This window comes from Bidens hawaiensis, unplaced genomic scaffold, assembly GCF_021521415.1.
Source record: "Bidens hawaiensis isolate Kalapana, Puna unplaced genomic scaffold, B.hawaiensis_p1.1 tig00075177_1, whole genome shotgun sequence".
NCBI lineage: Eukaryota > Viridiplantae > Streptophyta > Magnoliopsida > Asterales > Asteraceae > Bidens > Bidens hawaiensis.
The window spans coordinates 13,424-29,570 of record NW_027503045.1 but is presented as its reverse complement, the minus strand read 5'-3'; the positions used below and the strand labels follow the sequence as shown (position 1 = coordinate 29,570).

Here is a 16,147-nt window from a genome sequence, read left to right as displayed (position 1 = left end):
TTATGCATTAATGTTTGTAATTACGTTGGAAAATATGGAGGCGATGAGTTGCATAGTTGCTAAGGTTTTGGGTGGATCATTGGCATCCATCCCGAGCAATGCATTGTTCAAAGATATCATCAAAAGATCACGAAACATATCAGCATCATTAACATCATCTATTTTCAATTTTGAAGCAGATAATGACATCAAAAATAATGATCGTCCACAAAACGCCACTGACGTTACAGCTGTCTTCAATTGATGTGTTGCTGTCATCTAACCAGATAAAAACCAGCAAGAGTAAAACTTCAATCACACAACCACTGGATACAACACCTGGGGTTAGTGATGGCAATTTCAACCCATTTGCATTTTGAATGTGTTATCTCAAATGGGTCAGATGGGTGAATGTTAAAAATTTAGATAAAATGAGAGAGGTCAAATGGGTCGACTTAGTGCAAAGTCAACGTACTGAAGAAATATGTTGTAATTCGACAAAAATATGTTAATTGGTAAGCCCAGCCCAGCCTTTTTGGGTTGACTTGGGCTTTATTATTCGAACAGGTCGTCAGATGGATGAACATTTAAAAGTTAGCTTAAAGAGAAAGAGGTCAAACAGGTCAACTTATTGAAAAAATATGTTACAATTTGACAAAATATGTTGAAAGGTAAGCCCAGTCCAGCCTGACCCATTTGGATCCATTTACATTTTAAGTTTATTTGGTTGTATTATCTCAAACGGGTCAGATGGGTGAGTGTTTAACAGTTAGCTAAAAAGATAAAGAGCTCAAACGGGTCACCTTGATCAAAGTCAATTACTGTATAAGATGTTATAATTTGATAAAATATGTTGAATAGGTAAGCCCAGCCCAGCCTGGCCTGACCCGTTTGGACCCGTCGTCCAACCCGTTTACATTTTGGGTTGATTTGGGTTTGATCATCTGATACGAGTCAAATGGGTGAGTTAGCTAAAAAGACAGAGGCCAAATGGTTCGACTTGGTCAAAGTCAGCTTACTGAAATATGTTACAATTTGATAGGAATATGTTGAATATGTAAATGTAGGTCCAGCCCAGCCCAGCCCAGCCTCACCGGTTTGGACCCGTCACCGAACCCGTTTACAGTTTTGGTTGGTTTGGGTTGTAGTATCTCAAACGGGTCATTTGGTGTGAACATTAAAAAGTTAGCAAAAAGGGGAAAGGTCAAACGGGTCAATTTGGTCAAAGTCAACTTGCAGAAAAATATGTTATTGTTTCTCTAACCGTTTCTAACGCCATATGAAAACGAGACACCAAAAAGGGGAGAACCAAAGCGGGCTCCACATAAGACAAAATAGAAGTTGCTGATGCAACTGTTTCAGAAAGGTCTTCATTTTTGCTGTATTGACCACGATCAATTAATTTCAGAACAGTCCTCACAAAAGATTCCCTTTCTGGTTGACCTAAACAGAATCCAATCTGTTCATTGCTATCCGGATTCCTATATAAACACATTTTTACATATAAAGTCAGACAATTAATAGAAAAAAAAAGACGCCAAAAAGTGGATGGGAATTCTTACTCTTTCTCTCGTTGCAAACGTTTTCTAAAGGTATACACCAAGTGAAACAAAAATCTCTCTAGTGATTTTGTCCAATGACCACCATTAGAAGGATGATAATATCTGCAATAAAATTCAAACATTTAGATACACAAACTATAATCACAAAATTAACAGAAACTGCACGTAGCAAAGTAACAAAATCTAGAAATTAGAAAACAAACTGTTCTAAGAGGTTGACCAATTTGTCAAAGTGTTGTTGAGCCGAGCTACCAGGCCTTAACAAGTAAACCTGCATTAACAAGAACAAAATAAATCTGTTTAATGACCGAATATGAATTAAAAAACACATTTTTATCACTTGCATATTAATCTTACAATTGATTTTGCAATTGCTTTAGCTGGAGTTTTTGATTTATTGGAAAACAAGAAACTTGTATTTTCCGGGACATCAATGGAAAAAGGGTAGGCCTCACCGCCACTTGCCACAGGCACCTACATGATTATTATTATCATTATAATGCCATTACAATCTTTTTTATTTAATTATAGCCAAACATGTTGAAAGTACCTCAAACATGTTGAGAAACCGACTAAATATTTCAGGTAAAAGATCCTCCCAGTTCTTGAATTTGTAGTTTTTAATAACACGAGCCATAATAGCAGCCCATTGGCTGTTCCAAAACTTGCAATTTGGTATAGAATCCCATTGAAAAATACACGCGTCAATCCACTCACTGTCATGACAAAAGAATGTTTTTAAACAGCTTCAGTATTTAATAAATAAAAATAAGAGAATACACATAGACATGTAACAAACCAAACGTTCAGCAACTCGTTCGCTTACGTTCGTTTATTTAATAAACAAACGAACATGAACACATGTCTTGTTTTTTCATTTATGTTTGTGAACACTCGTTCTCTTATTTTCATTTGCTTCCTCATTAATGTTCGTTTGTTCATGTAAGTTCTCACTAATACACTCATTTAGATTTTTAGGACCATTAAAATTTAGTTTAGTTTTATAATCTTTTTAGTCCCGATACATTGTTCACATTTACATTAAATTAGCTCAGTTATGCTCATTCATCTATGTTCAATTATGCTCGCTCGTTTACGTTTGTGAATCGTACGTTAACTGTTAACGGACGAACATGAACGGTCACGAACATGTTAATTTCTTAGCGAACAAGCACAAACAAGAAAACCACATTCGTTTAATTTTCATGTTCGGTTAAATTTAAATGAACAAACACTAACATACTCTGTTCATGTTCATTGGGTTCGTTTAAATAAACATATATAAAACCATAAATACCATGAATAGAAGTCCCAATTATCAACATTTGTAGGAAGAAAAAGGCTCACAAATCCAGAACCTTCAAAAGCGGAGTTAAGCCATGGATTTTCAAGTAAAGATCTGAAACTCAATTTCATTCAATTTCATTACTCAAAGTAGTATTACTTTAGTTACTTTTAGTTAGCATTATGAAGTTCAAAATTTTACCTAAATTCAGACCATATCTCATTTGCAGAACCAGAAGGGAAGAATCTTCTGCAAGAACGAACAAGAGATGTGACTGCTTCAAAATGTCTTTGTCTTATCCTAAATCCCTCGGGTCCTGTATTTCTGAACATATACACAATAAAAATAATCAAGATAAAACAATTTATCCCCGTTTATATAATTGAAGTGTGTTTGAGTCATATGATATATTACCTTGTAAAGTGTGTTTGAACCAAAGTATTATAGAACGGACGCCAGTTGACTTTCAAAGTCAACTTCTTGTGAAAACTATTAAGCAAGTACGCAAGAAGATTTCCCCATCTCACCTAATCATTAACAACAGGATTCCAAATTCAGTATATAAATGAATTAACATATTCTTTGTGACATGAAAGAATATTGACCTGAACATAAAGCTTGTCTTGTGATGCATTAAACACTTGCAGCCCAAATTCCACAAGAGCAGTAACATCTTCCAGTGATACTTCACTTTTCGCCTCAATGAACCTGCATGATTCATAATAGTGTGTAATTAGTTGTATAACAAATAAGTGTCCCATCCAATTAAAAGGGGTTTTCAGTATTCAAATCGGACTCTAAAAACTCCAAATTCGATTCGAACTCCTTGTTTAAATTCAGTTTTTGAACATTTAAATTTGATCCGAATATAGTAATAAAAGTTCCAATCGAATACGAGTTTGTGATTTTCAATTAGATTTAATTTGACATTTGAATTCAAATTATGCATTAATTTTTTATTTTATATACGCACACACGCTTGTGTATCTTATTTCAAGTTCATTTAACTTGCTACTTCATTTTAATGATTACTTCCAGAACAATTTGTTAAGTGCGCAAATCGGACTCGATAAACTTGAAATTCGATTAGGTTAAATTGGAGCTCAATAATTGAATTTACTCAATTCCGAGACTAATTTGAGTATTCGAAATTCGTTGAAGAGATATTTAACCTAATTTTTAGAATATGCTATCTATCTATTTCAGTGAAGAATCTAACCGTTGTCAAAAATTGAATTTATTACAGAACTAACAGTTATCCTGTTAAGGTAAAACATCAATAACACATCAAAATTTCAATAAAACATTCATCAATTTCAACAAACAGGCCAAAAAACAAGTAAACGATCAAAATTCGCGGTAAAAATCGATTCGGTTCAATAATTGAATTTAGTAATCGAATTTCAATAAACAAGCACATAATGAAAATTGGCGGTAAAATGAAGAATAAAGGAGCATGCGATGGCAGTAAGTTGCAGAGGAATGCAGATGGCGAATTAAGAGTGTAAAAGAAGTAATAATAATTAGAGGTTACATACATGTGGATGAGTGAAATATATTTGAGTGTGGAGTGAGGATCATCCGTAGTGTAGGACTGTTTGACGGAAGTTACGACGGCGGCCAATGATTGTTTCTCTTTGGTGGTGGCGTTGGCCACGGGAGGCGGGAGCCAGGCGTTATAGCGATGATGATGATGATGATGATGATGATGATGATGATGCATTATGTAACTACTGTGTGTGTGTTGTGAATGTATATGTATATGTATATGTATATGTATATGTATATGTATATGTAGAGGTGATGGGTTTCTTTCTGAGCAAGACAAAGAGTGCAAGTGTCAAATGAAATAGTATACGGGAGGGAGGGAGGGAGGGAACGGGTAACCGGCAACGCAAGTAGACGGTGAAGAAGAAGCTGATTTGGACTGCTTCCTTTTCTTGGGAAATTAGTTACTTACAATTTTAATATAATATAACATAATATTTAATAGCTATGAAATTTTAAGACTATTTTGGTATATCTAATCTCGGTTTAAGTTGTTAGAGGTGAGTCAACTAAAGAATTCAATTTAAAAAATAGAGAATTTGGTTCAAGTCTGTTATGTGATAAAAAAAATAGAAGATTTGGGGTTGGGCTATGGATTTTCTCACATGTGATGGGTTTCCTCTAGATGATAGAATGAAGAAGATCGGATAAGTTAGTAGTCTGTAAGTGATTCAAATGACCATTTTATAAAAAACTACTTGCATGTATATTTGTCAATCGGTGTAGTTTTGTTACTTTTGTACAAAACTAGATTTTTACCCGGCGCGGAAAACCCAAACATTATCGGTCCCAAGTGTTAGCGGGCTAGATTTGTAGCTGTGTTTTGAGTTGTTACAGAGCAAGCATGTAACTTTACAATAACATACGAGACTTTTGATTACATTGTCATTCGATAGCATGTTACAATGTCAAAATGTAAAACCCAACAAGGTAAGGGGTTTTGTCTATTGTCCACTGTCTGTATGATGTTAAAAAAAACGACGTTGTGGGCCACGTTCATGTTGCTTGGATGTTTATCATCTCCCTTGTAGTTGGCAAAAAAACGTTGCATATCGTTCACCAATTCGTGGGTTAGGTCATGATGCCTAGTATTGAATTTCGGAAGGTACAAGGCTGGATGAAAGCAACCACACAAGTGACCTGCACAACACAAAAAGAATAAACAAACATAACATAAGATCTGATCAACTTCAAATGTGGAAGCTAAAACATTAGCAAACTCGTCAAATAAAATAAGACACATGAATAACTTTTTAAAGCTGCACATGAAAATCAGTTCCATTGAAACCCAGTATATAAATCCTTACTAACCAATATATGCCTTAAATCACAAAATAAACAGTATTATCTTGTTTTAATTTGAACACTTAAATAATTTTTCTAAAATAACGGAATGCTGAAAGATTAAAACAAAAGAACAATGTTTCAGTACCTTTACAATCTAGCGACATGCCAATACTAAAACTATTGAAATCATAATGATGTTTTATAATTATAATATTTATCTAGACTAAAGGAGCTATCTAGCTAAAGCCAATACAAAAGCTTGATGCTTTAGATGTTACAAAATATAAATCTAACCTAAAGGAGCTATCTCTTGAAAGGATAATTGTCTTTTTGCACTTATCGTTTGTGGGTTTGTATTTGTGGTTTCGAGTGCCTGTTGTGGTGGTGTAGTGGTAGTTTATGCTACTATTGACGGTTGTGCATGTGTAATTCTATTGTTTCGCCCACTGCTACAGTTTTGTCTTTAATATTTTTTATGCATCCTGCCTGATCTCCAACCCAAAATCGATTCTTTGTCCTAATGGTTCATTCATATGCATCCTTAGATCTTTTGACGATTAATCAATCCCCCTACTCTCACACCACGACGCCTAACATACCCCACAAAAATCGAGAAGAATAGTACCATTGCGTTGAGGCACACAAATTAGTCGCTAACCTGAAGGGTCACCTGCATGATCGGAGGCAGCAAAAGGCCTACACTTCAAATGGGTTTGCCTAGGGAGCATAATGTTAACTAATCAAATAAGCAACTACGCGACTTTTAATTTTAAGTAATAAATAACCAAAGAAAACATCAAACTAACTAAAAATTAAAAAGGCACAGTAACTGAAACATAATAAAGAACTACATAAAAATACGTGTCTTTAAGATTACAACCAGATTTACCATACAAACACTAATAAACATAAAAAAGAGATGTATTACCTTAAACTTCAGATTGCGACCACAACTGAACATGCAGAAACTGTATCAACCAAATCTTTCAGTCTTGGATAACAAAAAAAAAACAAAACCAAAAGGCATACATCAGAAAGAAATTGTAAGCAACTAATCACATAACGCATGTGTTTAAACAATTACCCACCAAACATTAAAACCCTTTTATGAAGACCATAACACACAACAAAAAAAATAGATAAATAAAAAGTATTACCTTAACGGCTTAAAGCCCCAAACAGTAAATACTGACCCTTCAACCAAGACCAGATCTTCTGCAAATACAAGATGTATCAAAATAAAAAAGATTAAAACAAAAATACATATGGACCGAACAATTGTTAATATTATATTCAATAAACTTAAACAAATTCTTTTTTATTCATGTCTAAATCAAAACTTCAATCCATATCTTATAACAGAAAGGTTTAGTTTCAATGTAGTAAGAATAATGGGCACACATCTGTCATAGTTTAATATCTAGAGAATATGTTATTGTACCTCAGTCAGCAAACAAAGAATAAGAATTTCAAATTAGGTAAAATTCACCTCTGTCTCATTCTAGAAGTTTAAAAAGCAAAGATCCCCAATTTTTCAGAAGTTATTGTGTTTATAATAAGCATTGGAAAGCTTTGATCAATACAAATGAGAGAAGAAATCAAAACCTAAGAGATACCGAATCCCCAAAATCAAAGAAAGCAAAATCAATTTCTAATGAGATCATTGTAGTGTGACTAACCTCAACAATCGTAAAGTGAATCCAACCAATTGAGAATTAAGAAACCTTGAATCGACCAACCGTAGATCTCAGGATGATGAAGAAGATTATCGATAAGCTTTAATTGATCTGATTGCCATAAAGCAAAATTGATAATTGATAAGCTGCCATAAAGTAATGAGACAGACGTGTGGCGGACCAGAAGACTTCCACGTGGATAGCGCAAGTTAGCGTGCTAACATGAACTGTGGCGCCAAACTCCTTCTTTATACTTATTAGATAATTCATATGCCTAAAATTACAAGCACAAACCCCTAAGAATACCAAATTCAACTGATGTAACATCCTATAAGCAAAACAACGTACTGAAATAATAAGAAATTTGAAATTTAGTCAAAACTCATATGCCTAAATTACAATCACAAACCAATGAGACTACCAGATTCAATACGCCAAAAATTTCGATCTTAGCTATGAAAGTGTCGGTTCAATACGGCGAAAAGTCGTATACCTAGAAAATCGTGTGTCTAGAAGTAAAAATGTTGGATTGATACATGCAAAAAATCAGCAAAGAATTGAAATAACATAAACTAATGTAGCAGTAATCAAACACTATTTAGATATGATAAAACAAACTGCTCATTCATAGCCTACATTGGCATAAGATACTAAACGGTCTAAACCTATCCTGATTGAACCATGATTAGTGATTATGGATATATAAATGCATAACAAATCGTATTTGTCAACCATCAAAATAAGAGAAATACAGTGTCAAGAAGAGCACAGTTGCATCAATATCTAAGTCCTCATCTATGATTACCTTTGGCACTGAGATCTCATCGGTTTTGTCACATATTTCATCATCTTAAAACCTCCAAACTTTCTTCCTTTCCAAGATAAAGAAACTCAAATAAGATAACAAACATGAAATAGTAAATATAAGTGACAGACTCTCGGGTTTATAGCTTGTTGTTGCCAATTTAAGCCCATTTAAGTTTTCCAACGGCCTAAATTATAGTCTAAAAATACTGATCCAAGCTACAAAACAAAATATATATTCAAACAAAATATATATTTTCACGACGATTTTACCAAATCTTATGTCTATTTAAAATATGATTCTCTCAAGATTCGGATCAGATCAGATCAGTTTTTTCATTAAAAAAAATAATTACTCTGCTTTGGCTGCAACAGAGGTTGCAATAGGAGAACCTGAATGGATCTCACAATTGCCATCCTGCCATGTTGCCATGCCAAGCTGCTCGAATGTTAACCCTGTGTATTTTGACTCAAATCATACTGAATCATCATAGCCTCGTTGGGGTTTGCCTATTGTGAATGCAACAACAAATCCAGGAAAAAAGTGTTCCCTCTATATATCACTCTTTGTCTCACTCTGCATATTATAAAAATCACTTGTGGAGAGAGAGGCAATAACCACTCACACAAACCCCTGTTCCTCCCTCAGTCTCATTCTAGAAGTTTAAAAAGCAAAGATCCCCAATTTTTCTGAAGTTATTGTGTTTATAATAAGCATTGGAAAGCTTTGATCAATACAAATGAGAGAAGAAATCAAAACCTAAGAGATACTGATCCCCAAAATCAAAGAAAGCAAAATCAATTTCTATGTGTGACTAACCTCAACAACCGTAAAGTGAATCTAACCAATTGAGAATTAAGCAACCTTGAATCGGCCAACCGTAGATCCCAAGATGATGAAGAAGATTATCGATAACCTTCAATTGATCTGATTGCTATAAAGCAAAATTGATAATTGATAAGCTCTGTAAGTCCCAGGTGTGAGTGCGGAATCCTCCTAGACTCGTTTACGGTGTTGGACACACAAACGAAATAAACAGATCTGTAAACCGTTTTATATATTAATTAAAACACATTACATACAAAAGGAGAAAACATGTTACGGCTGACCCGAGGTGAGCTTTACCTCGGGTTTGCCCACGAGCCTCTCCTTATCTGTTTTCTCTAGACAACTTTTCTGCTCTCACTCTCTCTTTTCTTTTTTCAACAACTAACCGAAAACATAACATAAATATATATAGATAAACATCTACGCGGGCTTGGGCTTGGGCCTATGGTGAAGTTGTCCTAACTTCACTAACACGTGAAGTTGTTCTAACTTCACCTATGACTAAGTTGGCTCCCTTCACAACTTCTCCCCAACTAGTCGGAATTGCATAGTGACGGTCACAAAATGCATCAACAGACTCCCCCTTGACCGTTGCTCTCAATTCTAACAAACACAAAAGATCATCTGCTACAAAACATGCACCAACAGACTCCCCATTTTCCGTTGCTCTTCTATGTTCTTCTTCTGGTAGGAATTGATCTTCAGACGTTGCACTGTCATCTTCAATGTCCTCAACCAACAGAGTCTGAATCTGCCTTGTAGCTTCACAAATATACCAATCACCCGACTTCTTCTATATCAGATCTCCCCTTCAGTGTAAGTCCGTCCAAACTATATCGATCGAGATCATCTCAACCATTCGGTTCGTAAGATAAGGTTCAATCTTCAACTACTCAATAGCAAATGATCAGTTTCATTAGAAAACCACCTTGACAGAATCTAACACACATGCCCTGTAATAATCATCAAAAGCTTAACCAAGCCTCCATGATCTTTATTACTCGAGCGTCCATGATCTCCAAAAATATTATCACCAAATTTTTCCTCAATGATCCTCCTTTCATATAAACGACATATGAAAATTTTCGTTCTATAAACGTTCCTGAATTTTATTTTTTTTTGGCCCTACCATATCTTGAACGTATGAGGAAAAAGGAAAACATATTGATAACTTCACCTGATAACTTCACCTAATAACTTCACCTGATAACTTCACCTCTCTTTAACTTCACCAGTTGATAACTTCACCACCAGATAAATTCATCACCAGATAACTTCACCCTTTGTTAACTTTGCCCTTCATTAACTTCGCCAAACTTTAACTTCACTTGGCTTTAACTTCACCTGACTTTAACTTCGCCTAACTTTAACTTCGCCTGACTTTAACTTCGTCAAAACCCTAAAATTCGATCGACAACTTCGCTAAAACCCTGTAACTTTGCTGTTTCCTTCTTCCCCAACTAAAATCAGATCTGAAACAGGTTAAAAACACCAAAACGCAGATCTCGAACCATAGCATAAGAGCCTACGGCTCTGATACCACTTGTAAGTCCCCGGTGCAATGGTGATTGATACGAGATCCGCACAATGTCTAGGAGTGCGGAATCCTCCTAGACTCGTTTATGGTATTGGACACAGAAAAAAACACACAAACGTAATAAACAGATCTGCAGACCGCTTTATATATTAATCAAAACACATTACACACTGAAAGAAAAAACATGTTACGGCCGACTCGAGGTGAGCTCTACCTCGGGTCTGCCTATGAGACTCTCCCTATCTGTTTTCTCTAGACAACTTTTCTGCTCTCACTCTCTCTTTTCTTATTTCATCAACTAACCCTAAACATAACATACATATATATAGATAAACATCTACGCGAGCTTGGGCTTGGGCCTATGGTGAAGTTGTCCTAACTTCACCAACACATGAAGTTGTTCTAACTTCACCTATGACAAAGTTGGCTCCCTCCACAACTTCTCCCCAACTAGTCGGAATTGCATAGTGACGGTCACAAAATGCACCAACAAGCTGCCATAAAGTAGTGAGACAGACGTGTGGCGGACCAGAAGACTTCCACGTAGATAGCGCAAGTTAGCGTGCTAACATGAACTGTGGCGCCAAACTCCTTCTTTATACTTATTAGATAATGAGATACACCTATCAATGTTAATGGTTTAACATGAGAGATGAATAAAATATAAAAAGTGGTCATGGTAAATATGTAACTTTCAATGCTTAAACAAATAGGAATATCTTGGTTCGCTCGCTTCTTTGTCCAATTTGTGGTGAGATAAAGGAGTCACTTGAACATGTGTTTGTGTCGTGCGGCCCTACATAAACCATGTGGATTTTGGTTTCGCAATGGTGTAAAATACATGTCTTCTTCCTTTTTAGCTTTCGGGATATCTTAGAACTTCATAATTTTTCGAAGTTCCCAAAGGAAAAGGCAAGAGTTTTCCATGTGGTGTGTTTGATTGCGACTTGGATTTAGAGTAAAAGAAGGAATGCGTTTGTAACAACTTGGGTTTTTCAAGCTAATATTGTATAACCGTTACCCGACCCACTTTTGGGCTCGGAAATTTTATCAATTTAATTAATACGTTTTCAAGTAATTATTATATTATTTTATGTGTTTATTATATATACTTAACATATCTAATTAACTTTGAAACATGTACAACTTTAACCCTAAACCAAACTTTTAGCCAAATATATTTTCACTCTCAAACTACAAGGACCAATATGCAAACTTGAATTATATTATATTATTCTTTGAATCAGAACCCGTTTACCCGTTTTATACTCAAACCCGTAACCCGTTTTGTGTAACTTGCACCTTAATCTTCGTTTATAGTTAGAATTGATCCTACTAAATCGTTGGTAAGCTAGAATCTGTCCTAATCCTTAAACTAATTTAGTAACAAGCTCAGATTGTTTCGGTTTTGAATTTTAAGCAAACCGTCATTAATCAATATATCAAAACACCATATAGACTAAACGATATCTGGAGGTTCCTCACATCATCGCGAGCATAAACCCTATACCTAATTAAATTATCACCACCTGTTGTACCCTGTTCTGTTGCACGCAGTAGTCATCAGTTATGTTTCCCCGTTCATCATCAATCAACACTTGTTTAACGTAATTAAACTTTGTAATGTGATCGTCTTGAGCCGTCTAACAATAACCCAATGGTTAATTTAACAAAAGTAATTGGGATTAATGGATTAGGAATGAGGTTTCATTGTTCAATTTGGGGCTAACTAACAGCATCTGTTTATATAAAATCGTTTTTGTTTTCTACTTAACTGGTAAACTAGACCAACTGGTTTGGGGGGGGGGGGGGGTTTGACCTGGTGGTCACGGGTTTGAACCCGACCATCGGAATTTTTAGGTTTAATTTCTTTTTATTGGTGTTTGATTAATTATTATAATAAATTCTAAATAAATGATAAAACTAATTTTGGCTATTAAATAAATATTATTTTATTATACCAGCATCTTAGAGTTTATCATTTTCCTCAAATCTCGTTAAAAGCTTTCGTTTACGCATATATATTATAAGTATATTTTAATAATAATAAATCATTGTTATAAAAACCTGACACTTTAAATTCATGTTTCCTTATTGTTTAAGTATTTTATAAATATTACTTTTAGTTTAAAGGTGATTTTGTAAGTAATAAAAAGTTATGTTGAAGCCTTACCAGTCATCTAATTACTAAAGGAATTGTTGAAGCCTTACCAGTCATACTTAAAGCTATAAAAGAACAAGAATCTTCGAACAAGGAAATGTACAACAAGTTAGAAAGAGAGGAAGAAGAGTATGCCAACTCTAATGCTGATAGTGACTCTGAAGAAGAAAAGCCGAAGAAAAAGAAGGCTAAACATCAAGGATGTACATACCGTGCATTCCAAGGATGTAAACCGACCGAATTTAGTGATAATGAAGGTGAAGTAGCGACACTGCGCTGGATAGAGAAGATTGAGAAAGCGTTAGCCATTAGTAAATGTGCTAACGAGTATAAAGTGTTGTATGCTTCCAACTTATTTAAAGATGAAGCATTGGAATGGTGGGACTCTATCATTCAAGCCAAAGGAAGCACGAATGCTTACTCCATGGAATGGAAAGAATTTAGTGGCATGATTACCCGAAAATTTTGCCCTAAATATGAACAAGAGCATATGAAGGAAAATTTTCTAAATCTGAAAATGGAAGGTTCTGATCTAAAAGACTGCAACTCCAAATTCTTTGCATACTCAAGGTTGGTACCTCAGTTGGTAACACCCGAGTCAGAGAAAATCAATCAAGACATTTGGGGTTTAAATAGTAAGATTAGGGATGTGGTTAAGGCAGCAATGCCAACCACAATGGATATAGCGATAGAACTAGCTGGAGTCCTAATTGAAGGAATGATGAGAACAGTGAAAGAAAAAGAAAAGAATGAGGTAACTAAGAAGATGGAAGAGAGTTTAAAAATGAAGAGTGAATCAAAGAAATCTGATAAGAGATCAGGTTAGAAGGTGTTTCAACCTTCAATCCCTGAATGCAAGAATTGAAAACGAAGGCATCTAGGAAAATGTCGATTTGAGAAATTTTGCAAATATTGCAACATTTCTGGTCATTCAACCGAGGAATGCTACACCAAGAATAAAGACATTACATGTTTTGGCTGTGGAGATAAGGGGCACGTCAAAACAGCATGTCCAAAGTTGAACCAAGTCGGTGGAAGTGGCAATAAGACTGACGGGGGTACAAAGAAAGGAAATGCACGAGCTTTCGTTCTTAACACGTGTGAAGCCGCAGAGATACCGGTACGTTTCCTGTAAATAATACATATGTTAGGTTTTATTTGATTCTGGTGCAAATCAAAGTTTTATAAATTATAAATTCAGAAGTTTATTGAATAAACCCTTAATAAAGTTAAACCAAACCTACGAAGTCGAAACCGCAAACGGAGAATTAGTCAAGATCTGAAGTATTAGAAGATGGTGAAATGACCTTGGCAGGGCATATCACTCATGTGCGCTTATTATCCATGGCACTAGCAGGATTTGATGTAGTGCTCGGTATGGATTGGTTAGTTAATAATCAAGCTCGTATCATTTACCACAAAAAGATTATAGAATTTATACACCAATAGGAGAAAGGATTCAAATTGAAGGAGACAAAAGTGCTGGTCACGTTAGTATAATCTCGATGATTAAAGCTAGCAAGTGCCTAAGAAAAGGATGTTTAGCATTCATGGCATGTGTGATCAAAGAGCCAAAGCAGAATCAGATCGAGGATGTGCCCGTGGTTAAGGAGTACGTAGATGTATTTGCAGTGGAACTACCAGGAATCCCTCCAGATAGAGAAGTGGAGTTTAGAATTGATCTGTTACCGGGTACAACTCCAATTGCTAAATCCCCATACAGATTGGCACCAACAAAAATGCAAGAGTTAAAGAAACAGTTGGATGAACTTTTGGAGAAGGGATTCATTCGACCTAGTTCTTCACCATGGGGAGCTCCAATATTGTTCATGAAGAAGAAAGACAGATCGATGAGAACGTGCATCGATTACCGAGCCTTGAACAAAGCAACTATTAAAAATTGATACCCACTACCAAGAATAAATGATCTCTTTGATCAACTACAAGGAGCGAGTTTCTTTTCGAAGATTGATTTACGTTCAGGCTATCATCAACTAAAGGTGCAAGAAGAAGATATACCCAAAACAACTTTCAGAACAAGGTATGGACATTATGAGTTCACGGTTATGCATTTGGACTTACAAATGCTCCAACTGCATTCATGGATATGATGAATAGAACTTGTAAACCCTATTTAGATAAATTTGTAATTGTATTCATCGACGATATACTTATTTAGTCTAAATCAGAGGAGGATCACAAAGTTCACTTAAGCATTTTACTTGAACTACTTAGAAATGAAAGATTGAATGCTAAATTCTCCAAATGTGAATTTTGGCTCCATGAAGTACAATTTCTTGGACTTGTGGTCAATGCAAAGGGCATACAAGTAGATCCTGCAAAGATAGAAGCTATAACTAAATGGGACATTCCAAAAACGCCAACCGAAGTTAGAAGTTTCTTAGGTTTGGCAGGTTATTATAGAATATTCATAGAGAATTTCTCCCGGATAGATGTCCCATTAACCTCATTAACTCGTAAGAATGTCAAAACGAGTGGGGACCTAAGCAACAAGAGGCATTCGATATTCTAAGGCAAAAGCTTATAAATGCACCCGTACTGGCTTTGCCAGAGGGTACAGAAAACTTTGTGGTATATAGTGATGCATCTCATTATGCAAGGAAACAAGGTTATAGATTATGCTTCAATACAACTAAAAGTACATGAAAAGAATTATACAACTCACGATCTAGAATTAAGTGCCATAATATTCGCGCTGAAATTATGGAGGCGCTATCTCTATGGAGTTAAATTCATCGTGTACACTGATCATAAAAACTTAAAACATATCTTTGATCAGAAAGAATGGGCTGTTTGGTAGCCTCTGAATGGCCATTAAGAGGCTACCTCTTAATTGTTTATAACCTCTTAATGGTTAAGAGGTAACCTTAAGTCTGAATGGTTTAGAGGCTACCTCTTAATGGTTGCCTCTTAACCATTCAGACTTATGTTTACCTCTTAACCATTAAGAGGTTATGAACCATTAAGAGGTAGCCTCTTAAAGGTCATTCAGAGGCTACCAAACTTCCCCTTAATATGTCTCAGAGAAGATGGATGGAAACCCTAAACGATTATGATTGTGAAATAGTCTATCATGAGGGTAAAGCTAATGTATTAGCCGACACATTAAGTTGAAAAGAATAGGAAAAACCCATGAGGGTTAGAGCATTAAGATTAGAGGTACAAATAGATCTAATTCAGCAAATAAAGAATGCTCAAAAGAAAGCAATGGAAGAAAATCATATTGCTGAGGAAAAATGAAATGGTACCATTGACTCATTAGTCAAGGGTGAAGATAATATTCTCATATTAGGAAATAGAGCCTGGGTCCAATCATAGGAAACTTAAGAGAAAATATTCTCAAAGAAGCTCATAAATCCAAATACATGATGCATCCTCGAAGTGACAAGATGTATCATAACCTTAAAAATGATTATTGGTGGATAGGCATGATGAAAGATTGCCATCTATGTTGCTAA

General features: G+C 35.3%; 1 protein-coding gene across 1 annotated transcript; it reads right to left on the bottom strand.

Moving 5' to 3' along the window:
- Nucleotides 1–24: 24 nt before the first annotated feature.
- Nucleotides 25–4,549, bottom strand: LOC143606527 (proteasome activator subunit 4-like; the record flags this gene model as incomplete). Its single annotated transcript, XM_077082275.1, has 11 exons — nt 4,365–4,549; nt 3,432–3,534; nt 3,241–3,353; nt 3,028–3,150; nt 2,839–2,940; nt 2,092–2,257; nt 1,899–2,015; nt 1,745–1,812; nt 1,542–1,643; nt 1,244–1,460; nt 25–258 (listed from the first exon to the last, which is right to left on the bottom strand). Coding segments are annotated over exons 1-11 (1,530 nt in total), but the record flags the coding sequence as incomplete, so codon positions are not given.
- Nucleotides 4,550–16,147: the final 11,598 nt, after the last annotated feature.